The sequence below is a fragment of the Hippopotamus amphibius genome, chromosome 4 (genome assembly GCF_030028045.1).
Source record: "Hippopotamus amphibius kiboko isolate mHipAmp2 chromosome 4, mHipAmp2.hap2, whole genome shotgun sequence".
NCBI lineage: Eukaryota > Metazoa > Chordata > Mammalia > Artiodactyla > Hippopotamidae > Hippopotamus > Hippopotamus amphibius.
The window spans coordinates 142493099-142512772 of record NC_080189.1 but is presented as its reverse complement, the minus strand read 5'-3'; the positions used below and the strand labels follow the sequence as shown (position 1 = coordinate 142512772).

The 19674-nt window shown below is 39.6% G+C and overlaps 1 protein-coding gene across 1 annotated transcript; it reads right to left on the bottom strand.

The window, feature by feature from the left end:
• Window positions 1–4647: 4647 nt before the first annotated feature.
• MAPK1IP1L (mitogen-activated protein kinase 1 interacting protein 1 like) lies at window positions 4648–18294 on the bottom strand. The gene is made up of 4 exons (XM_057732281.1): window positions 18100–18294; window positions 11301–11322; window positions 9910–10617; window positions 4648–8920 (listed from the first exon to the last, which is right to left on the bottom strand). Exons 2-4 carry the CDS (start codon window positions 11316–11318, stop codon window positions 8909–8911), a joined length of 738 nt encoding a protein of 245 aa, XP_057588264.1. The 5' UTR covers window positions 11319–11322; window positions 18100–18294; the 3' UTR covers window positions 4648–8908.
• Between the last annotated feature and the right edge of the window lie 1380 nt (window positions 18295–19674).

The window sequence follows — 19674 nt, the reverse complement described above, 5'->3', positions numbered from 1 at the left end:
AGGAGGGACGTGAGGATACACCAGCACACCAGCACCAAGAACGGTTTCCTGCAACTCCAAGAACTCTGCCATGTAACCATGTGAGAGCACTTGTGAGAACCTGGTCATGGCAGTAGACATTCTACCAACAGCTCAATGAAGACTGGTGTGGCAACCCCTGAAGCACAGAATCCTTACAGGAGAACCACAAGTTCCAGTATTAAAAAATGTGCCTCAAGTAGCAAAAGATGGAAAACCATTACACTAGCCACAGATATTTCTGAAATGGTTTAACAAGTTTTCATCATTTATTTCCTGCCACTAATGTACCCTATGAAATAATAATTTCACTGTCCCTTCCCTTCCACCATTATTCTGAATTAGAAACACTTAATGTCAGCCCAGGACTGGAGGAAATAAAAAGCAATTCTACCAGAGATTTGGTGATGTTTGTATGTAGCAGCCAAAGACCCCCAAATTGGACATAATTTTCAGTGCTACTCAGTTTGTGAGAGGATTAAGTTAGGAAAGAATTTGGAGCTCTAATGCAAATTGCTTTCAGAACAGGGGTGGGGAAGACACATCTGAGGCTATGAGGCAGGAACCTTTGGACAGATGCCCAGAAAAGTAGGAAGCCTTATTCCCATCTCTCCTTCTCTACTTAGCTTCTCTATTTAAAAAAGGCATGGCTTCCTGTTCTAGGACTAGAACGTGCTCTCTTCTTTGGGGATTTTCTGAGGACAATTGTGGCTGCAATTAAGTGACTGGGATATTTTTCGTCACCTTTATAAGATGCAGTATAAATGGTAACCCTACATAATATATGCGAAGGAAAGGTTAATTCTGTGCTAAAACATGTTTTTTAGGATGTTTTTTATCTCAGGAAACAAACAAGGAAAATCTTCACTTGCATTCTATTTTGTTGTAGTTAAGATAACCATATAATTTATTCTTAAATCCGGGACACTTTTTGAGAATGCAAGGAGGGTGCTGTTAATAATTATGCCTGGACAACTGAAACCAGAGTTTACGGCATATATGACCACTTATAATGCAACCTGTGTGTTTAATAAATATATCATCACATTGTGTAAATTTTAGCCTTCAAGCTTGACAATCGGATTTTTTAAGAAAGCATTAATAGAGATACTATATATTAGATGTGTAATCTTTTAGTTATGCTAATACACCAAACAGGATCTTTTGGCTAGAGGGAAGAATGTTCCGTTTCTCCCTCCTGGTGTTTTGGGTACTTTGGGCATTATCATCTATTTTACAGATAAGGTAAATAAGCACAGGAAGCTAGTCAACTGCACCAAATCCCACTGCCAGGCTGAGCTCAAAGCTAAAAACTCTGGCCTGAATGCCCAGCAATTGTGCTGCTCACTGAACCATGAACACCTGCATTCTAGAATTTGATCAGATTTCTATTACGGACTCACCAGAGGTGGAGATTTATTACCACCTTTCAGATAAGAGGTCTTGTGAAGTTTGTAAACAGGCTTCTCCTAGTTCACATGAATCCTCTTCATCCCACTTCTATAAACAGACCAAATACGAGTCCTGATCATCAGTCATGTAGTTTGGTCTTTTTTGTAAAGATTTCTTTGGACATTCAAGAAGAGATCCAGGTATTCATTAAGTTTAGTACTTGGGATTTTTCTGTGTTGCAGTAACTAGGCAACAGTTAAGATGTTTTCACTCAGCATGTCCTGTATTGCCAAGTTTAAAAAAAGAACTGTCAAGCCATACTTGGCAGAACCTCCCTTGGACTCTCCCACCCTCTGTATAGTTCCTGTACATCTTGGCTGCTCCCCTACTACTAACAGAGACCTCTTTTGTCTCAGCCACTCCTGACAGTCTTGCCCAAGCCTTTCCCACTTCGGGGCAGCTGGATAACCAGTGTCTTCAGTTATCGGTAGGGCTGAAACTAGTGATCTGATCATCCAGTACCTTTTGTAAAAATTCTCACATCCATATTTTAACCTACTCTTAAATGCTACACCTTTGAATATTATTTGTCTCTTTATGAAAATACAGCTAAGTTAGCAGTTTAAGAGCTGTGCTTATTCACCAAACTATAAGGATATACATTTCAAACACTAGCTTTTTAAAGTGAATATCTAATGAAATTCATTGAGTGACATGAACTGACAGGTCTGCTGCATAACATTCAATAAATGTTAGATGGACTTGACTTTCCAGGTATACAATTTTGGAAGCACAACTACAGCACTGAGGCAACCACAGCGGGCATATGTAAGATGGAAAACGTGTTCTTAGGAAAGCAGCATCTTGCAGCAAAGTGGAACAGAGCGAACACACCTAGGAGTCTAATCTCTGTTCTATAACATAGCAGTTATGTGATCTCTACCTCTTAGCTGTAGTTTCATTATCTATAAAATGGGTATTAAGAACTGCCCTTGTCTTAGAGGTTTATTTTGTCTTAATTGGGACAGTGCATTTAAACTATTGTCTATACTTATTTCTGTCTCCTCCTAGATTGTATATATCTCAAATGCAGGGTATTAATGGTATGCAAAGTGTACACAAGAGCTGTTGTTACTAGCTCCCAGGAAATGAAGCTGGATAAGAAGTAGGACAATACATGAAGCTCAATTTAACTTGGCCTCTTTATCTAAGAAGTTAAACCAGCTGAATGTTTCCCTAGGAGTTTTCCCATAGCTTTGGAATCTACTCAGTGGTGTCTTAAGGGGACAAGAACAAGTCAGTATGTCTTGTGGAAGAGAAAAGGCAAGTGTCTAGACCAATAATCAAGGAACTGCATAAAAAGGGCACTGCATATCTGAGCAAAACATAATCTAGTGGACAAACCCTAAGCCTTGATGCAATCATTGTGTAATGAGACCCTGGGATTTCCTTAACCTCTTTTAAAGATTTCCTTATCCCTAAAAAGGGTTATCTTTTTAATCTACCTACCTATCTTTAAGGAATGCTAGTCCAAATGACCATCTTAAAGAATAAAGTCTAACATAAAACAAGACAGGGTAAAAACTTAAAACATTAAATAATCCTCTTTTCTTGTGTGATACTAACACTTTAAGCATAGCTTAGAATTCCATATGGATGGAGATTCTATACTTGTGAATCTGATTGATTTTCACTAACCTCAACTAGGAGACATGGTCATCTACAATAGTTTTAAGAATTTTAAAGCAGCAAAATTTTGTCCCCTCAAACACCTCATCTGTGAGTGCTATGAACCAAACTGCTCCCCACCTGAATCCATGTTTAAGTCCTAACCTGCAACGCGATGGTATTTGGAGATGGGGCCTTTATGATGGGATTAGTGTCCATCTAAGAAGAGACAACTGAGAGCTTGCTTCTCTCTTCCACATGGGAGGAAACGTGAGGAGACGTCTGCAAGCCAGGAAGAGCGCTCATCAGGGAACTGGATTGGCTAGCACCTTGATTGTAGACTTCCCAGCCTCCAGAACCATAAGAATTTTTGCTGTTTAAGCCATCCAGCCTACGATATTTTGTTATGGCAGCCCAAACTGACATACGGTGGAATTGTGGAACTGCTCTAGAGAAAGCAGAGAGGAACTAAGCTGAACCTGCTTTGTCTCCTTCTCATCCCTGGAGTCCCAGAGAACTGCAAAATATAGTATGAAAATGAACTGTTTAATGCATCAGCATAAAAACCTGCCCTCATGAGAATAATGTTCAAATGCTATAGGAACAAACTCTATGAGAAGGCCCAAATTATCTTCTGGTATTAGAATTCTATTGCATTGTCTTATCTAAAATAAGTGAGCTTATAGTTAGGATTCTATTTTGCTTTAGCGATCTGTTGCAAAAGGACGAGTGCTAAGTTTTAATATGGTGGTAAAAAAAGAACCTGCTTGTATCAGATACCCAGGCAAGAATGTGTTTGTCAAAGGAATGTCACTTCACGATGGGAAACCCCCAGCCCTGCTCCAGCGTGAGCTTATATCTCACTACCTATTTCACAGCTCCATAACTTTAGGTGGGTATTTTTAGGAGATATGAGTTAAGACATCAAATGCAACTTTAAAAATTTTTTTTGTCCAAAGGCAAAAAGCAGAAATCCTTCTCAAAAATAGAATATATCACAAATTATTCACTCATTTATAGCCCCACTCACACTGGGTTTCAAGAAAGCCTAGCAAACCCCCTGTGGAAAGAAAATAGGAACTATACACCAAGTTTAATAATGTGACCCTTACTACAGAAACAGCAGTATCTTTCATAAAAGAATGTGGGGGTAAGGAGGCAGCAGGGGCAGATAGGAAAGTTTCCCTGACTTCATGTGTACAGATAACCTGGTTACAAAGAATAGGCTGGCCTTGAAGGGAGAACAGGAAGTCCTCACAACAGACACTACATTGCTCAAACACAGTTTGTGGAGGAGGGTGTTCCTAGGCAGCCTATTTAAATGCCTTAGTGAATGCAGGTCACATTCAGAGGGGTATCTCAGACTGTTTTTCTTTCTCTCTTTATGACAACAAATTTGCAGCTAATTAAGCTCTGGACTTGCTCTGGGAAGCTCAGAAGTGGGCCTAAAGATTAAAATAAATGGAAAAACTGTGAAACCATGAAAATACATTTTTAAAAAAAGTTTTCAGGTGTAATACACAAAAGCAAACAAGTTTATCTTAAAAAATATCAAGTATCACATCCATGGACTATTCCTAATTATAATTACGTCTTAAAGCAACATTTGTCTTTGTTTACAAATACAGCAGCAGGTGATAAAACCTAACATCTCGAACAGATTGCTTACAGTTCATAATACAAACAAATGTATATGTGTCAAATCACATTTTAGGCAGTTTAACTTAAAATGCATAGACAATTACATACATTATATTTGTCATTATTAAGTCAATGAAAAAATTCACAACATCAAGAAAAAAAATACAGAAAACCTTTGTAGAGCACGCATAAGATAGAGCACGCATAAGAAGTTTACTTAATGGCAACAAATCAGTATCTGCTAATCAGTGACAGGCAGTGAAAATGCGTTTATCCAGGGGAAGATTAAAGAGGAAAAGCATCCCATTACTTTGTGTGCTTGATAGTTGCACTGACAAACACTACAGTCCCGAAAAGCATTTTCTTACTTCAAAACAAGATATGCCATATTTTGTCCTTTAAGTGCCTGAAGGCTAGTCTATAAATTCCACCAGCAGCAATGCTAAAATATGTTTAACCAGGTAAACTAACACTGGATGTACGCATCGATTCTGTAATGCCTCCCCACAAGCTGTGAGCCTCTGAAGGACAGGCGTTCTCGTCATCTCTGTGTCTCTGGCATCTAGCAAAGCACCTGGATAACGGACATTTGAGTGTCTGCTGAATGAATGCAGTTTTCACATGCTTTCTATTGCCAGAAGCTTGCATGGCCATTTCTTTAATACTGATTATTTTATTGGCAACTTTTGTTTTTACTTGGCAGAATTCTGAAAAGAAAAAGAAGTGTCTGTCTTCAATACTAAATATTGCTTTATTAAGATAAAATTATAGTCTTCCCTGAAAGCCACCCACCACTTTCTATACACAGTACAGTGGATCAGTGTAATTCATCTGAATTAAGCCTTATGCTTTTCAAAAACTTGAATACTTGAAGGTCTGTGCTTAGGTTTAATTTCCAAGGTTTATACACCAGGCATTTAACAAATCTAGCACTAGATTATTCATGGTGAGGAAGGAAGACACTGGCACGAATCTTTCAGAAGTGTAGGCAACTGACTGATATGCAAACTAGGCACAGTATTTTAATTAAAACTCTTGAGTAGAGCTATGTTGATATACATAAATAGTTTCAAAAGCTGTACATTTGAGCACAACATGTAGCACTAATAATTGTGAGGTAAATAACATCAAGGGGCAAAACTGACTTCTTTCCTAGAAAATACTCCAATATCCCATTGTAGTGGTATGACAGACCAAGACCAAAAATTCACTGCCTTTCTTCTCTGCCCTTTTATTATTCTCTACTGGAAACAAACAGTAAAACTGACAAAGGAGGAAGGAGGCCTTTGGGTAATTAAAAAATGTATTATCTATTCCTGAATAATCAATATACTACTTTACAGAAAATAGGGCTATAGAGTCAGAGCTGCAAACAGCCACCTTCAAAAGCATCAGAAAGTGGCAGGCTGCGTCTAGTTCAGACAAGCCAAGGCATCGTAAACACTCCTTTAAGGAGCCTTGATTCTTGAGGGACTGAGTGGGTGAATGAGGACCTAAGGTCTATATTTTAATTTTTCATTGTCATTTTTAGGCTCAACATTTCAAAATCTAAGATTATAACTTCAGAAACACTATTCCTCAACACATCTCAACTAACTCCATCAAATTTATCTTAAAATTCCTGCTCTGAGAGTCCAAATGCCAGCATATTCCATACTTCGTATTCCCTTAAGACCAAACATACTTTCTATCAAGCAGTCTCTTCCACAAACCAATCTCAGCCTAGCATAACTTGTTTTAAAAGCAACATTATTCCCTTGTAAAGACAAAAACCTTCTTAGATGCTTTCCTTCATTCCTCCCTTGAAACAACTTCTGCTTTTCTTAACTCCACCCTGAACCTAAAAATACTTTTTGCCCGAGTACCCACAAGAATTGATGCCCCTCCCCCAAGTTGAGAAATGATGCTTGAAAGAATTAAAAAGAATGTGAAAGCAAATTCTATTCCCTTTGATTTCGATTCTTATGTTTAAAAAAACTTCCCAAATTTCAGTTGGAAAATCTTTGAAAAGCCAAGTTTAAAATGGCAGTATCATCTAGGGCACACTGGGCAGTACGGGTCGCCAGCAGTTAACATACTTATAAGGGGCAGTAATTCCAAATCCTATATTCACAGCCCTTCAAATCCTTTAGCTAAGATTTTCTCTGATAATAAATGGACTCCACAGTTACAGATTCCCAAACTTGCTACCTCTTCTTCCTGTAGTCAAACATTATCCTCTCTAATGTTAAATATTTTATCTACAGCCAGAGTTGTCAACTTAGCCCAAGGTAGGACAACCAAAATAACCAAAAGGAGAGATATCTTTGCTGCCATCTTTCTTTCCCTATCATCCCTCCAGAGCTACCTGACATTATGATATTGATTGATAATTTAAGCTATGACACCTTCTAAGGCTACTGCCTTATAAAATTGAAGGCTACAACAGATTCAAGAGTGTTGTAGGTAGCTGCTACTTGTCCCTGCAAAGAATTTAAAGAAAAAAAGACTCTGCCACTATGAAAGAGCTGTCTAACATTCCCCAGTCTGTAAATATCTAAACAAATTAGTTTCAATTCTGAAAGCTTCAATCTATCATCTACTTAAGGGAGGCCTAAATACTGAATGTTCCTCTTAAAGGTGACAATCTTGCTTTCTTAAAAGGAGGTAGCTATCAAACCATTAAATTGGCAGCATTTGGCATTCTTGACATTTTAACTATAAGATAAATAAACTACTAAATATTTTATTTCTAAGCAAAGATAAGAGCTCCAGCATAAATCTCTCATATACTGGTCAAGAAAGTTACAATACATTTTAGCAACCTAATGGATACATTCAAAATTTTAAAATGTTATCTGACAAATAACTTGGTCAGTTCTTCCCAAATCTAAAGACCTGATTTAAAGATAAGGTGCCAAAAAGCTATTTTGAAGGTTACAAACAACACTTATTTTTAAGTAACATAGTCACACTGTTTTAAACTCAATTGCAGAGATCTACACTTTATGATTATTCTCAGTGTTAGAGCTAGAGAATAATTTTTGAGGATGGCACTCATTCTTCTACCTATTTACCTGTCAACAAATACAGAACTGAACTGTTAGCCATAAGCACTTTACAAACAGATCCAAGAAAACTATGCAGGAGACAATGACATAGCTTAACCAGACTGAAAGACAGAACATATTTCAATCACACTTGTACAAAGAGAACAGTCACGTCTGTATGACTAAGGTTTTCTAAACATAACTTCTGTGTTTGTGATAGACCCCTACAGTGTGCCAGTTTTCCATATCAGGGAGGAATTAAGGGATGTGCTCCTTCTAAAGAACCGAGAGAAAGGGGGCTACAGGAAGGGTCCTGTAGAAGTGTTTTGTGGGAATGCAAATTACTTGTTACTATGAAGCAGTTCCCAGGGTCTCCTCTAGTTTGAGGTTCAAGACAAAGGAGACAATTATTTTCTTCCTTGAGCTCTTCCCAAAGCAATATGGACACATCATAATCTATTCTAAAACAATACAAAGAGATCACCAATTCTCTAAGAATATAATTTACATATACATGTTGGCCTGCATTAAAAATAAAAGTTTCCATAAAGGGCAGATTTTAGAGCTGTATGACCTATCTGGCTAAAAATAAAACAAATCAGGTAGAACTCAAAATGAAGGAAAAGTTTTTACTAAAAGCTCAAGGATAAAAAATGAATTCAACATCTGACAATAATTACCAACAGTTTTAAAATGTAGATCCAAAATATAACCTCAGAAGGACCAGGTTTATTTATGCTACAGATAGAGCAGTTCAAGATGCTGAGAGGCATCATTTGTTTAAATTATGACAACGTGATTGTTTTCAAAGTGTTTATTTAGGGGAAAAAGTGATTATATAAGTGTTTAGTTTCATAATTTAAACAAATTGAAAATTTGTTTCAAACAAATTGTATCAAAGAGCTATTACTTTAACTTGCCATAAAAACCGAATAAAAATCACATTTGAATGATTTACTTTTACATTTTTATCTGATTGTATCCATCAGATGTACTATACATCCAAGCACAAGAGGCAGATATCTTCTGAGAGGTGCAAGAGTTGTTCTTTCATGAATGCCCTCTAAGAATAGTGAAACAGCAATTTTTATATATGCATTCATGTGCATATATATATGTACTTCAAAGAGCAAAGCGTCATCTCTTCATCCATTGTTAACTTAATGGTAAGACTGCAATAGAAAAAAGAAAAAGTAAACTTCTAGATTTTGTAAATAGGAGTTTATTAACTCCTTGCTGTGGCTTAAACTTATTGCTTAATAAAGCAAATCATCTCACTTATTCTAGCATACAATTTACAAAAATGATTTAAGACAATATATATAAAGAGCACCAAGTTACACTAATGAAAAGAAGTTTTAGGAGCACTTTATTCAGATTTTTCTCCTTTACAGCTGAGGTAGATGTTTGATTAATCTGGTTGGAGATCTGATCCGTACTCTGTTAAGAATAAATGGATTTTCCCCCCCTATGGAGAATCTGACTTGGCTCAGTTCATGGGGAACCAGGGTGCTTTTCTAATTTGGTCATATGCCCAAGACAGGGTCTTCCACTAAGATGTCAACCCCACTCCAGCTTGGCTGGCAGTAAAGTGCACAGCATTACATATCATTGCAATGCAGAAGACTGGTAAAATCTTGAGCTCAGTACTGCTAAGGATCTAACAAAACCCTGGCTGAGAAGCACTACGGACAGCTGCATGAAAGATGTGCAACGTCACACATTCACTGCCCTGGATTCTCTAAAAATCTACTTCTATATCTAGCTAGACTGGCAGAGATTTACTTTTATTAAACTTTGTGCTTTGGTCTGATGCTATAAAACAGTACTGACAAATGTTTAAAAAAAAAAAGTCCAATGAAACCCATCTCTGAGTTTACCTCAAGGATGCTGCTGAGGACACTGCTTACTACATTACAATGTCTTTGGAGATATTTGCAGAATTTTTCTATTTTTAGTACCAGGAATATTGTGTTTTCATCCCTTTAAATGCTTTAACTAAGTTTACCTGAAGCTTGAAATTTACTCTTATTTTATATACACACACCTTTTTAAAAAAAGGTTTAAAAGCTTTCTAATCTTCCATCCAAAACTGGAGACAATCTTTCAGTTGTGCTTGTGGGACTATTACCGCATGTTAAACAACAAATTAAACACTCACGTGGGGGCCACCAGGCATCGGTGGAGCACCAGAAGGTCCTGAAGGCACTTGGAAAGGATTACTGGGAGTGGGATAGAGTCCTGGTGTGGGATAGGATCCTGCAGGGGCAGGATACGGCGCTGCTGGTCCCCAGGCTCCCGGTGGAACAGTGCCCCACGGAACAGGTGGTGCTGCCCCTGGTGCTTGGGGAGGAGGGGGAGCGGGATATGGCCCTGGAGATGGATATGGCATATTAGGGGTAGGATACTGCCCTCCCATTCCTGGTGCCCAAGGTCCAGAAGACATGGATCCCCATGGACCTAAAGGACAAGCTGCAGCTGGATCTGTGGGTGCACCATATGGTCTTGGAAGCTCTGGAAAGGGCATATTTGGTGTGGGATATGGCCCTGTGGGGCCAGGGCCTGGCACAGTTGGGGCTGGATAAGGACCACCAGGTGGGGGGCATGATGGTCCAGAAGGAGGAAAGGGTGCCGGGGGTCCTGGAGGTGGTCCGGTGGGAGGCACAGAGGGATACATTCCTGTTGGTGCTGGTCCAAAAGGCACAGTGGAGGGTGTTGCACTTGGTGGGAGTCCAGATGGCACAGAAGGTGGAGCACTTGGGTTATTCCAAGGGTTGGAACCTGGCCAACCTTGAGGTGGTTGGCCAGGTTTTGTATTGCTCACAGCAGAGGTTTTGGCAGGGGAGTGTTCAGGTAGCGCATCTGCCAACTGGAATACAAAACACCACATCTTATTGATCTTATTCAGGGACAAGTAATGTCAAACATGATTATAAAACCATAAAGGATAGTAAGCTATAATAGGGTCAGGGATAGTTTAAAAAACAACCCAATACAAAATTTAAGAGTTACCTCCAATTTACCTTTACAGTGCAAATTCCTCAAAGAAGCTCAAGTTTTCTAAATACAACTGATTAACATAGCGTGATCTGAATCCTGGCTTTACCTCAAAGTTACATACATTCTCTGAGCTTCAGTTTCCTTATTTTCAAAACAACAGGGTTGTTAGGGTTAACCGGAGGCCTAAACGAGATAACTCATTTAAGGCACTTAACATAGTGCCTGGTATGTAATTTTCAATAAATGTTGGCTATTATTAACGCTATTAGATTAAAAGAGAACAGAAGTAACCCTTTAAAAATTTTTTTACTTAGTATTCATAAATAAATACTACAGAATGCATTTTCAAACATATTATGGCTAAGTAAATTAAGGCAAATCATCTATCAAAATCACATGCCAAAAATTTTTTTTAAAAATAATTAAAAAACCCCCCCAAGAATCACAAAAAGCATCTCTCTTAAATTTGAAGACTTAATAGAGCCCACAGTTAGAACCATGTATTTTTTCTAAGAGCCAAAAAACTTATGAAGAGTAAATGTATCAACTTACCGAAAATTCATCAGACATTTTCCTAAAAACAAAACCAAACCGAAACAAAACAAAACAAAAAAGAAAAGAAGGAATATTTCAAAACCAGTGTTTATTATTTCTTATATATTCTTTAAGGAACTATGCATACGTTATTTTTACTTCAATGGAATCTTAATCATTTATATGACTTTATATAGGAAAAATTTCCATAATAGTTCATACACATCTATAAACTTCATCCTTTTTTACTGGCTGCACATCATATAAAAGTGGTCCAAAACTTAGTTTATACTCTCAAGTTGGTGGCAGTTTAGGCTGTTCACAGTTTGAGTTGTTCTAAACAATGACACAGTGAACATCTCTAAACACCTATCACTAGGAAAAAGTACCAGAAGTGCAATACATAGTCAACAGGTAAGGTCATCTAAAATCCATCTCAAAAAGCCCATGCCAATTCACACTGTGCACCTCTTTAAAACTCCTCTTCACCACTAGATTTTATTAAATTTATAAATCATTTTCAATTATGATTAAAAACTGGCATCTTGTTGTTTTAACTTACATTTCTTTAATTAAGTGGAAAGTAGAGCATCATTTAAATTTAATGCCATACTTAGACTTCTTTTTCTGTGAATATGCTCATGTCCTTGGACCACTTTTATCAATTTTTATAATTGAAGTATAACTCTCAATAAAATGCACAATTAGTGTTCAGGTCAGCAAGCTCTGAGAGTTGTATATGCCCCTGTAACCATCCAAGATACAGAACATTTCCTTCACTCCATAAGGTTTACTCATGCTACTTTCCAATCAATTCCCCTTTGCCACTCAGCAATCACTTTCTTAGTTTTTGCTTGTTCTTTGCTTCATATAAACAGAGTAAGACAGCATATACTCTTTTTTGCCTTTGATCATTTTACTACTTAGTAGTGCATCCTTTTTTTTAAAATGCTTTATAAGACATTAAGGAAATTAGATGTCTGTCATATAAGACAAAAAAATTCACCTATGCTAATAGTATTTATATGTTTAACTTGTTTAAATTTAATCTTTCTGTTCTTTTTTAAAACAATAATTATTGAATAATCTATCTTTTCTCAACTGACTTGACAAGCTACCTTTAACACATTCTACAGTTGCTACTGACAACAAACACTGAATATATATCATGCTATGTGCTTTAGGTGTATATGTATAACCTCATGTAATAGATGCAGATTCCATTACCACTCCCAGTTTACAGCTGGAGAAAAGGAAACTTAGCATGTTAACTTGTTTAAGGTCACAGAGCTAGTGACAAAGCAGAGAAGAAATTCAAATCCAGGTATAGTCTGACTCCAGAGCCAAGGCTCTTAACCACTAAGTCAGAGAGCCTCCATCATTTCCTAAAGGCGATGTGAATTCTATTCTTTTCTACTGATCCACACCATAACATCTCAATCCCATCTTATTAGGGCAACTTTATATTTTTAAACAAATTTTATGACCTACTATTACTGTTTTTTCAGATTTTCCTGAATATTCTCATTCTTATTTTTTCTAGATCATCTTGTAAACAAAACAAACAAAACCCAACAAAACAACAAAAAAAGCACACATTAAATTTACAGATTAATTTAGGGGACATTTGATACATTTAAAACATTTAAAATATAAACTATTCCCACTCAAGGACAAGGTAAGTCTTCCTAGTTCCCATCATTGTCATTTATTATCACTCAATAATTTGTAAAAAATCAAGACTGCTACACATTTTTTGCAAGTTAGATTTCTAAATGTTAAACTTATTCTTGTGGTTGTAAATTGGCTCTTCCATTATATTTTCTAATTGGTTGTTCACATATGGGAAAAGCCTTTTAAATTTTAGTGTATTATTTTTGTAAGCAGTGACATTACTGGATTATTTTATTTCTGAAAGTCTCGCAGTTGATTCTCTGGAATCTGCAGATAAAGAATTATGCCATTAACAAAAAATAATTTTACGTTCTCTTTGCAATATTTACACCTCTTTTTTTCTTTTGCATAAGCAAGGACTTAAACAACAATGAAATGTTAAATTAGATAGTGTGAGCACAGTAGTCTTCCCAACTGTCTTGGCAATGCTTCTAATGTTTAAGTATGATTCATTTTCAGTTTTGAGATTTTAAAAAATTACAGTAAGGAAGCTTCTATTTATGCTTATTCTGCTACATTTATTTATTCCTATTTTGCTAGTTAAAACAAACAAACAAAAAACACCCAACACTGAATTTCTTCAGAAGATTTTTTTGGGCATCTAATGAGTTGATCTCACAGTTTTTTTCCTTTGTCCCACCAATACACTACACTACACAGACACACACACATGGCTTAATATTGAGTCATCCTTGCATTTCTAGAGTTTTATTATTTATGATTTGGTTATCATGAGGAATGATAAAGAAAATGAACAGGAAGCCTACTGTCTCAACTGCTATAACCTTACTCTTAATTCATAATATTAAAACACACATCATGGGACTTCCCTGGTGGTCTAGTGGTAAAGAATCCACCTTCCAATGCAAGGGACACAGGTTTGATCCCTTGTCAGGGAACTAAGATCCCACATGCCGCAAGACAACTAAGCTCACGCGCCTCAAGAGAGCCAGTGTGCTGCAAACTACAAAGCCCTCACACTCTGGAACCCACGCACTACAACCAGCCGCAACAAAGAGCCTGCGCGCTGCAACTAAGACCCAACGCAGCCAAAATAAATAAATAAAAGAAAATGAAATAATAAATTAAAAAGAAAACACATTATGAACCTATAGCAAATACAATTATCCAGTCATTCCCATGGTAAGGTTTGTTTTATACTAAAGTGTCACATCACACAATAGTGAATTCTTAGTAGTAACACTTCAAGAAAGTTTATCACTGCACAAGTTTAAAGTCTACCTAAGACTAACATTCTTTTCAAACAGAGTGAGCCTTTTCGAAACAGAAAATGATTCTGTATCAAAGTTCACACTAATTCTGGAGCAGAAAACCTAACAAACTAAGCAACCCATTCAATTTCACATAGTCTCACAGTTCAGGTTTTCAGAATTACTCACTTCCCTCTTAGTTTTTGAAAAACTATGGTTAATTAATCACAGCATTACATTAAAATATATTATTCCACTAGTTAATATTAAACTGAGTCACAACTCTGGCTTTCAGAAATTTAAATTCAAAATCAAATCCTGAAAGACAGAGGAAATAATAAAGCCCTGACCAAAGGGATTAGAAATAGATCACTTCCTGTTCTACAGCATTGCATAGTAAAGTGACCTGCTCTCCATGCCTAGAATAAACGGTGTTCATATTGGGGAATACTTTTATCATAAAAAATTTTAAAAGCAGGTTTGGACATCAGTATTCCAATATGAGAAGAGTTGCAGAATGTTAAAAAAAAAAAAAAAAAGCAACCCTAGGTTTTCTCTTTTTTTTTTTTTTGACCACACCATGTCAAGGCTTGTGGGATCTTAGTTCCCTGACCAGGGATCAAACCCCGGGGCCTTAGCAGTGAAAGCACCAAGTCCTAATCAATGGACTGCCAGGGGATCCCCCAAACTCTAGATTTTTTTTTCTAAAAAACCATTCCAAAACATATGGATTATGCTAATTAAGATGAGGACAATGTAACCTTGAACTAGCAAAAAAAAGTTTATAATCAAGGAAGATTTTTTTTTTCTTCTTTTTGTGGCGCATGGGCTTAGTTGCTCCGCAGCATGTGGGATCTTCCTGGAGCAGGGATCTAACCCATGTCCCCTGTATTGGCAGGCAGATTCTTAACCACTGCACCACCTAGGAAGCCCCAAGGAAGATTTTAATTTTTCTTTTTGGAATAATCCAAAGCTATCACTTCCAAAACTTTCCATTAACACTTTACGGAAGTATACATCATGTAAAAATAATCACTGTATTTTCTGAGGAGCAATTTTAAAACAAGAGTACAAAATTTCTTTCGACATACACTAGAAAAGTAAAACACTTCTTAACGCCGATGGTGTTTAGAGTAAAAATGGTAATTCAATCATGGGGAGGCTTAAAAAAGTGGAACTCCATAAACTACTAGTGACTGCTGGACAAGGAATATTTCAAAAGGCCATCAAATTGTAGTGGAGTTATAAACAGTATGGGACTACACAGTTATGAAACCTGGACAGCAATCCTTTTGTCTGAATCTTTTGACAAAGGCAAACTTTTTAACCAGAGACCATTTTCTCATCAGCAAAACAGTTATAATTTCTGACTACTTCACAGATAAGTAAAATACTTAATAATCTACAGTTATAAACAAGTAAAATATTTATTAAGAGTCACTAAGGGAAATCAGGATTTTTGCAATGATTTGTTTAGTATGGGGAGAGGGTACAGTACTGGTAATATATTGTACTCAAAATATAAATTCTGGGCTTCCTAGGTGGTGCAGTGGTTAAGAGTCCGCCTGCCAATGCAGAGGTCACGGGTTCGATCCTAGCTCTAGGAAGATCCCACATGTTGCGGAGCAACTAAGCCCGTGTGCCAAAAAAAAAAAAAATATATAAATTCTGATTGAGCATATATGATAGTTTTTAGTATTGCTGTTTATCAGATACACTCTAATTTACATTTGGGCAACTCAAGAAATTGGGACTCTGCAAGTTTCTGAACATTTTAAATTACTTAAAAACATATAATTAAAAAAAAATTCTTTTTTTTCCAACCTCATGTCAGCCCTATTTTCTACATTCAGATACTTATTGAAACATAAGCACCAGGTACTGTGTTAGGCCTTGGGGAAATGAATAGTATTGCAAGGAATAAATGCTTAAAGGCGATCACAGTCTGCCGGAGAACCACCATTTAAACAGTAGGTTACCTGGGGTGAGAGCAAGGCACTATGGGAGCAACCTTGAAGAGCTCCTAAAGGAATCAAAGCAAGGAGTATGGGGGAGGAATCCCGAGGAGTGGTGCCTTTTCAGCCTGGAAGAACAATGAGGTGAAAAGCTGCAGACAGGCCCTAGGGAAAGGAGGAGTTTGTGCAAAAGCTGAGGGGGGGCAAGAGATCTGTGCGAAGTGAAAGCAGCTCAGATTGGTTGGAATGCAGAAAGCGGAGAAATATGAAAGCCTTAACAGAGAGTCTCTGACCACGGTTTTAACGTCTCAGAGACAACTCACCTGAATGAACCTGTTACTTCAACTATAAAGAATGAGCCAGTAACGTGACAGACTAAATGGGACTGGTAAATCAAGTGCCTATAATAAAAGTGCCCAGAAAACAGATACATTATCTTGTCTTCCTGTGTATGGGAATATTGTATATGGTTAAGATGAACGCCCAAAGTAGGAGACTAGATAACACTACACTTCACTGGTTGGCTCCGGACAAGTGAGCTGTGCAAACCCCAGAGGTGAAAGTAAGACAGGAGTAGTATCCACCTCACAGGTTTGCTGTGAGACCTACCTAAGAAACAAATCTCTTGGTCATTGTCTGGCACATAACAAAAACTCAACAAATGTTAGCTTTTACAAACTGCTATGATAGGTCCACAAACCTGTATCTGCAGTTTCCAATTCAGAAAGCCCTGAAAATGAAATAAATGCTCCCAAGTCTGGCATAATACTTACTCGGTGGCAAAACCTGACCTGAGGCCATTTATACTTTCTACTAATTCCCATCTATCACTGTACAAATATTAATGCTGGATTAGGGGATGCTGCGTCGACTCAGCTGGCGTGATCTCTCATCTTTGCACTTTACTGTCTTTCTAAAATCTAAAGTTAAAATCCAAAGATTCCTGAATTCCAAAACACACTGGTCCCTAGGATTTCGGTTAAGGAATTGTCTCTGGGTCTCCGTTCCTCCTGGAGAGCAGAAAAGGACATTTCAGTACACACAGCTCAAGTTTCTGAGACAAACTAGTTTTGAGTAGGAGGTTCAGAGACACCGGTAGCAAGAAAAATTCCTTTTCTTCCTGCCCAACGAACACTCCTGAACAAAGAACTCGTGAAAAATTTCTGAAAGCTCCCTTCGCCTGTAATGAGGGTTCGTTTTCAAAACGGGCCCATACACCCACCACGTGTACGAGTGCGTATATGTAGCAGCACTGCTATAAATGTTTTTAAGTCAGGTGAGCATGGTTCTATGCTTCAACATGAGACTCCTCATTTATTAAAAGCACTACTATTAGTTTTCATAAGAAAACGGTCCAAAGCCACCAAGCGCTCCTAAATCCTAAAGAATGGGAGTATTACAGAACGCAACGCTTCTCAGTTTCTGTCGTGGGTATTCATCTAAGGTATCTACTAACAGCTCTCCCAGAAAACACTAACCAAAACGTCACATTGCGAATAACCTTAAACTAGCGTCAGAGGCTCCTCCGAGAACCTACTCAGGTCCACCTCCCGCTTGCGTTAGAAATTAATGAGTGGGGGAGGGGTCAGGGCCAAGGGGCGCGAGGCGGCAGCCCTTCAGGGCCCAGCGAACAAAAGGAGTCCGGGATCAACCGGAGCGAACCGGCCTCCGAGCGGGTCGCGCCTGCCCGGGAAGGGGTGGGGGAGGGGCCGGGCGCGCTCCCGCCCCGCCCCCGCCAGGCCTGACGTCACGCGCGGAGAGACCCAGCGGGTGCGACGTCACCCGCCTCCGCAGCCTCCTCCTCGGGGGTCGAGAGGGCGGGAAGCCCGCAGTCAGGAGGAAGGCGACGGGGGGAGACCCTCAGCCCCCGGTCCCCAAAGAGGCGCCTCTGGCGCCTCCTCTACGGCGGCCGCGTCCCGCTTGGGCGTGCTCCCTCGCTCCCCTCCGCGACCCCAGTTAGCGCCCAGGCAGCCTCACCCGGCAAGATCCGAACCCGAGCCCGGCAGCAAGGTCTAGAAGCGGCGATGGGTCCAAGGGAGCTGGGCGCTTAAGAACCGAGCGCAGCCCGACCGACGACAGGGGCGACAGAGACGGGGGCGGCGGCGGCGGCGGCAGGAGCAGCAGCAGCGGCGGCGCGCAGCTCCTCCTCGCGCCGGAACAGGAAGCGCCGAGCTCCGAGCGCGCCGCCCGCGGCCGCGCTCCGCCTCTCCTCTGGTCGGCCGGGCCCGGCCGCGCGCGCCCCAACAGGGCGCCGGTGGCACTGCGGCAGCGCGGCTGCTCCGAGCGCTCCCCCGGGGTGGGGGCGGCTGTTTTCGCTCGGTGGGCGGGAGGGAAGCTCCCCGACCTTCCGGAGTTCTGCGCAGTTGGCGGGGGGGGGGGGGGGGGGACGCCGGTGGCCGGTGGCGTTCTGGGCAGCCTGGCGGAAATTGCTAACGTGTCTCCTGGAGAGGAGGTTGGAGGCAGGTTCTGGACTCCCTGAGCTCGCGGTCTTTGGAGCCGGGCCTGGAAGCTGAGTGGTTGTGAAGGCAGCCTGCCCGGGACACGGATCCGTGGCCAGAATCGGGGAGAGCTAAACAGCAGTGCCGGAAGGGGAAGACGTTTGCAGATGGCTTGACAAATTGAGATTAACTAAAGGAATGGATGTCTTTGCAGACTTTTCTGACCAGAATTTTTCTCCCCACGGTTCAGTTCTGAGAAGACCTTTACCTACTCTGTGTCAGGCCCAAAAGATGATTGACGCGGGGCCCCCAAGCCGTCAGGGAACGTGCTGGCTACTGATGAAGAATGCCATAATTACGTCGTGTGCAAAACATACACACACAGAATAGTACATATATATTAATGTAAAAAATTAGAAGGATGCAATATTCTTACATTTTGTTCTTTGTTTTCATTTGCTGTTAGTGGGTCTTTGGGTGGGAGGTTTTACTATAAACTTAGACTTATCTTGGTTTACCCCACATCACACGTAATTCTCATACTGAAAAATGAGCAACAGATAAACCTCAAATACCTAAGCCTGGGGAAGATATGTTTTTGGGTAGGAGCAGTGGTCTGTGGAAAATGATACCACTAGTGTGACCTACCTAACCTGCCCTCAGAGGAGGCAGCAAATCAGCAGTGCCTTGGTGAGCCACAGGAAGCCTGAGGCAACAGTAAGTCAGCAAAATAGTGTTATAGTTAAGCTTTTGATATTTTGCTCATCATTGGGCTTTGTTTTGCATTAATTAAAAAAAAATATTTTTGGCAGCGTTGGCTCTTCGTTGCTGTGTGTGGGATTTCTCCAGTTGTGGTGAGCAAGGGCTCCTCTTTGTTGCAGTGGCCAGACTTCTGATGGCAGTGGCTTCTCTCCTTGTGGAGCATGGACTCTAGGTGTGCGGGTTCAGCAGCTGCAGTGCATGGGCTCAGTAGTTGTTAATGCAGGCTCTACAGCACAGGCTCAGTAGTTGTGGCACATGGTCTTAGTTGCTCTGTGGCATGTGGGATCTTCCTGGACCAGGGATCAAACCAGTGTCCCCTGCATTGGCAGGTGGATTCTTAACCACTCGCCAC